A 6,021-nucleotide genomic window follows, 5' to 3' on the forward strand; every position below is an offset into this window, starting at 1 on the left:
TTCATCAAAGCGAAGCTTGTCCTAAATTCTCACAAGGGGACTGTCCAAAAAGACTTAGTGCTCCTTACCTACTGCATCCGGCAACGCAAGACTATTGACATTGGCCATATCATCAACGGCAATATCCGCGAAGCTGCTGATGCGAAGGGTCGATTCTACCTCGGCCACTCCTACCTCATTACGCATCTTTGCCAGCTGGCTGGGGTTCCTATTGATGAATCCTAGGAGGTCAAGTTAGCTCTACAAGCCTTCATATCTGAGCATTACCTAGAGAAACGTTACAAGACCGGTCAGCAATTCGGGGAAGAGGAAGATGATGAAGATGATGAAGGGGGCGATGATGCGATTGCCCCACAGATGGCTACACCTGCATCTTGTGTTCCTTGAAGCACCACGGCACCCGATGGATGTACCTTAATCACTTTGTGTGGCCCAGTCCACTTGGATTTTAATTTTCCTGGGAACAATTTCATCCTTGAATTGAATAGAAGGACGTCGTCTCCCGGGACAAATTCTCTCTTTAGAATGTGCTTGTCATGCCACCTCTTGGTCTTCTCCTTGTAGATTTTCGCATTGTCATAAGCTTCGAGTCTATTATGGTCTTTCTTCATCCCAAATAAACTCAAATCCAATGTTGATTGAGTAAAATCCTTATATCAACCCCCTTATCTTTCAGAGCTATTATGGTATTGATAAGTTGCCTTTTTGCTCCCTTATTCATCATTCGTATTTCTATTCTAAAGATTTAAAGCTATAGATAATTGTGTCATTCTCTCCCTTTGTTATCATTCCTTACCTTTTTTTCCTATAAACCGTGACCCTTAGCCCCATTACAAGCTTAATAAAGACCTATTTGATCTTTACATGCAATGTTAGTTCTATTCAGGAGGAGTAGGAAGGGCAAGCCTAGGATGTTTTTCTGATGTCGTGTTTTGCATAAACCTAACTGAGTACGTGTGCACACTAGATTTCTCACTACTAACAATCTGGGTGCTTGTATGTTGGCTTGGGAGTAGAACGCGGGTGCCAAGCAGAGATGATTCTGGAAGCATGTGTCCTGCAGTGAGTTGGCTTGTGGTTTGCTAAGTTGTGCACGAGAAATTGGGAGCGATCCTTGTGTTTTGACCTGCGGTTTGATTCAGTGTTTTGCTTGAGGACAAACAAAGTCTTAAGTGTGAGGGGGTGATGTTATCACATCTGTGCATGTTTTTATAGCTTTTCTGATTCATTTTAGAAACAAAGTTATTGAATCATGACCATTTATTACTTGTTTTTCTTGCTTTCTCGTTAGATTATGTTTTTACACTTGTTTTGAATACCTTACGGTGTTCGGTAGTGTTTTTCTTCACCATTACAGGGTGAGCGTGAGAGCAAGGGAAGAATTTCAAGCACGAAATGATCAAAAGAGGAAGAAGTTGAAGCATCAGCAATTCGACGCGTCGAGCCCATGCCTCGACGCGTCGAAAAATTCCAGTAGCTTCAAACATCGCACATTTTGGAGGCTCGACGCGTCGAGCATGATCTCGACGCGTCGAGATCGCGGAGAGACGTTAATTTGGAAGACTCCTAAATTGATGCCATCGGGTTTCTACTATAAAAAGATCATTTTCTATCAACCCTAGTGCCTCTTCTTCTGTGATTTCGGTGTTTTGAAGGCAATCAAGAGCAAAGCACAAAGAGGACCAATTTGAAGATTTACAACTAGCTTTGGAATAGAGAACTAGCTAGAAAGATTCGGGAGAACTCTTTCACTCTTACTCTTATTCTCGTTGTTATTTGTTTATCTTTAAGCATTGAATTTACTGTTATTATGACCATGAGCGGCTAAATTCCTTAGGGATTTTTGGGTGAATTTGTTTATGAACCTATGTGCCTTGTTCGTTAATTTCTTAATATATTTATGTTTGGTTTTTATGATTTGTGTTGCAATCTTGTCTTAACCTGTTGTTGTTGGTAATTAAAGGCCTAAATTACTAGCTTCATAGTCATATTTGTGTCACCAATGGGAATTGGGGCATAAATTAGGGCACACACGATTGCACCTAATAGTTAGACCTTGGGAAAGGGGAATTTATTAGGGGAAGTTAATTCTAGATTGTTGCTCATCGGGAGATGGTAGTAATTAGGAATAATTGAATGCTGATCTTCGATCTTATCGGGTGTTTAAGCCACGGGAGTGGAAATTCACTAGGAATAGAGATTACGGGAGTAATTCGATTCCACTTTGCATTCCCACACAGATCTTAATTCCAAACCAAATATTACAAACGTTAATTGGCACTAGGTGATTAAACATTGTGATCCCAAGAATCTCATTTTGCTCTATTGTTTACGAAACCTTAATATTTGTTTTATTTCTTGCTCGTTATTTTATGCAACCAATCAACCATCAAGTTTCGATCAGACTAGCTCTTATAAGTAAGCAAGTAATTAGGGATTAGTACCCTATCTCCCTGTGGTTCGACAACCCGAATACTCCGGATATTATTTGTTTGCAAATATACTACGCATCAACATGCTCTATAGGAGTGTGGGGGGCCCTTAGGGTTGGGGATTACCCCTTTTGGGGTAAGAAAATGACACGAGTGATATTTTCATAGAAAGTTCCAAGTCTTCGTCATTTATGACACGCTTTCTTTCTTGGAAAAAAAATAATATAATGAACAGTCTTGACATAAAATAAACTTTCTAACCCTTTTAACATTCTTTATTAAAAAAAAACAAAAAAAAAAAAAAAAAAAAAAAAAAAAAAAAAAAAAAAAAACAAACCTTTTTTTGAATATTCTACACTATATGTGAGGACAACCCAAAAGCAAAAAAAACTATGAAATACACAGTTACTCCACTTAGATGATGAACACCCAGACCATCGCTACAACTTCACAAGAGGTAGTAAGCCAATCCCCAACCCTATTCTGATCTGATCTGCCACCTGGACTTTCCATTGGTGACCCGACCCATATAACGCTTGCATACTTCTTGAATATACATAAAAGATTAATTGCAGATTGCCAGATACACAAGGTAGACCTTCGTATAATTTGCCAAGCATCTCACTTCTTGAATATACGAAGGTTCTTCTCCCTGGCTCTTTGTCTCCATGGCCGGAGACAAAGGGATGGTCTCCGGCTATGGACATGCACTAACCTTTCCGATTGTGTAAGGATTAAGGAAGAAGCCAAGAAGCAAGAAGCGAATTCCAAGAAGGATATTGTCACATACTGAAATTTAGTACACAACGAAAGAAACATTTCGAGCAGGCTTCTGGCTCTTAACTGTATTCGAGTCATGACAAACTCCAATTTGCACACTTTGAATGTGTGAGGACTCCAAGAAGAATAGCTTTTTTTTTTTTTTTAATGCTACTTGACTCTATTACAATGTAGTATCCAAGAAGAATAGCTAAAAGACCACAATAACAATATATTTCTCTGGTTTCTCATCTTCATATACAATAACCTATTTATACTAATTTACTAATACCTATAATAATTAACCCACCAAAAATATACTATTACCTATACAAGGTAATGATACATAATTTTCCTATACTAATTTAAACAGAATATTAACTATCCCACTAATTAAGTTATACAATCCTAATTATTCTACAAATTCTAGAAACTTATATAATTATATTTAAGGGCGTATCAGATACTCTCTCACACTGTACTTCACTCCATCGCAACTAAACGCCAACTTTCAACTTGAATGGCAAATATTGTAACACAAACAAGTATAGGGAAACTTAATTAGATCCAATCAATCAAGTATTTTACCTGTTGTGTTATTTCGTTTCTTCATATTTCTAATTCTCAGAAAAACAGAAGATTGAAATGAAGTATTGGCAGATAATTCCAAGCTTTGGACTCCTCTCTTTTTTGAAAAACCAATGTGGTTGCATTTATATATGAATCGAAATAGAGTCAGGCGGGACCCCGTCCCAGTACATAGCTATAGAATAAGTAAATGCAGTTGATGCTAAATCATGTGCCATAATGTTCTGCGATCTAGGAATAAAATTAACTGAACAGAAATTAAACGTAGCTATAAATTTTCTGCACTCATCAAGAACATAGCCAAGATATGACCGAGGTCGGATAGTCGAGTCGAGGTAGGTTCGTAAAGTCTGGAAATCTGTGTAAATTTGAACAGACCATTCACCACGCTGTCTGAGCCATGATAAAGCCTCCTTACATGCTAGCACCTCGGCCATAAGGGGTGAGAAGCAAGCTTGTGGTGGCACACAGTAAGCCGATATATAACTTCCAATGTGATCTAACAAGATCACTCCGGTCGTGGCTGTCATCCAACCGGTATTGAAGCTTGCGTCGATATAACACTGCTTTGGGTGTGTCGGATGCAGCACGGCAGTGGGTGAATGCGGCAGACCAGAAGCAGCTGGATCTGGCACTGGTGCGGTGATAGCCTCGGGGAGCGACCTAGCGTTCACGTGGTTCAGCTGCTGGGCGGTGGCGGAGACACCATGCACTGCTTGCCATGCTTTCGCCGTGGTTATAGCTGACAATAATACTCTCCTTGGCAACGGTAGACATGCATCCCATACCGCTTCGTTTCGGGCTCTCCAAATGTTATATAGAATTCCAGCTGCAAACAACATTCCATTAGAGTCTAGAACATTCAAGATTGCCCTAAACCATTCATGAAAAATATTTGTGACAACATGGGGCAATGGAAGGCCAGATTGGGTCCATATGGACTTTTCATAATCACACAGGACTAACGAGTGCATAACATCTTCATTGATTAATCCACACATGGCACATATCGGATCAACATCCACCCTTTTTATAAGCAAGTTGTTGGTTGTAGGAAGGATATTACTTATAGCTCTCCATAGAAACATTCTTCATTTCGGTGGGATTCGTAGCTTCCATAGTGTGTTCCATTTATCAAAACCAGCACTACTCTCATAAATGCCCACTATGTGCCTGTACCCATTCTTGACCGAGTAGCATCCATTGGGGTCATCATACCAATACCATGTATCCTCATATACCGGGGAGATAGGAATTTTTAATATTCTTGGCACATCATTTGGGTAAAAAATATCTGATAAAATATGTGGGTCCCATGTACCAGTCGTCTGATCTATTAATCCGGATACTTTTGCATCCAATAATTGTGGTGGCATCTCCGTTTGGACCATAGGGTCCATTTCATCCTGCAACCAGGGATCATTCCATATTAGAGTTGAGTTACCATTTCCAATACGGCGTCTCACCCCACCAACTATTAAGTCCTTAGCCGCCATGATGCTCCTCCAACAATAGCTAGGATTATTTTCAAGGCATGCTTCGTTAAAGGAACGTTTACAGAAATACCTGGCTTTATAAATGTGGGACACCAAGGAGTCAGGATTGGTAAGAAAGCGCCATGCTTGTTTTCCTAACATAGCCAGATTAAATGCTCTTAAATCCTTAAATCCCAAACCTCCATATTTCTTAGGGATACATAACTTATCCCAAGACTTCCAGTGAATACCACGGTCTGTCTCAGATCCCCACCAGTATTGGTTCATTATGCGTTCAATAGCAGAACATACAGATATAGGCAGCAAAAATACACTCATTGAAAAGGTAGGCATAGCTTGAGCTACACTTTTCAATAATATTTCTTTCCCAGCCTGCGTTAGGAGTTTCTTATTCCATGACCCAATTCTCTGCTTGATTTTATCCTCGATATAGGCTGTTTTCATATTTCTTCCCACAAAAGCTGGTAACCCCAAATACTTTCCAAAATTCGGAGCCTAAACCACTCCGAGGGTCTGTGCCACCGTATCTCTGTCAGACACACTAGTATTTCTACTGTAGCAAATACTAGACTTCTGATAGTTGACCATTTGCCTAGATAAGCTCTCATATATAGTCAAAACATTCTTAATCTCTGTGGCTTCCTGAACATTTGCATTAAAAAATAGTAGACTATCATCAGCAAAAAACAAATGAGAGATCGGGGGCGCAGCTCGCGCCACTCTACAACCATGAATTAAACCACTTG

The 6,021-nt window shown here is 39.7% G+C and overlaps 1 protein-coding gene across 1 annotated transcript; it reads right to left on the bottom strand.

Annotated features, from left to right (window-relative positions):
- Positions 1 to 4,870: 4,870 nt before the first annotated feature.
- LOC109166090 (uncharacterized mitochondrial protein AtMg00310-like) lies at positions 4,871 to 5,608 on the bottom strand. Its single transcript, XM_019314981.1, has one exon. It carries the CDS (start codon positions 5,606 to 5,608, stop codon positions 4,871 to 4,873), a length of 738 nt encoding a protein of 245 aa, XP_019170526.1.
- Between the last annotated feature and the right edge of the window lie 413 nt (positions 5,609 to 6,021).

Source organism: Ipomoea nil, unplaced genomic scaffold (assembly GCF_001879475.1).
Source record: "Ipomoea nil cultivar Tokyo-kokei standard unplaced genomic scaffold, Asagao_1.1 scaffold0317, whole genome shotgun sequence".
Taxonomy (NCBI): Eukaryota; Viridiplantae; Streptophyta; class Magnoliopsida; order Solanales; family Convolvulaceae; genus Ipomoea; species Ipomoea nil.

Excerpts from the sequence above, each read along its gene's own strand:
- LOC109166090 (XM_019314981.1), bottom strand. The coding sequence starts at position 5,608 with ATGCCTACCTTTTCAATGAGTGTATTTTTGCTGCCTATATCTGTATGT.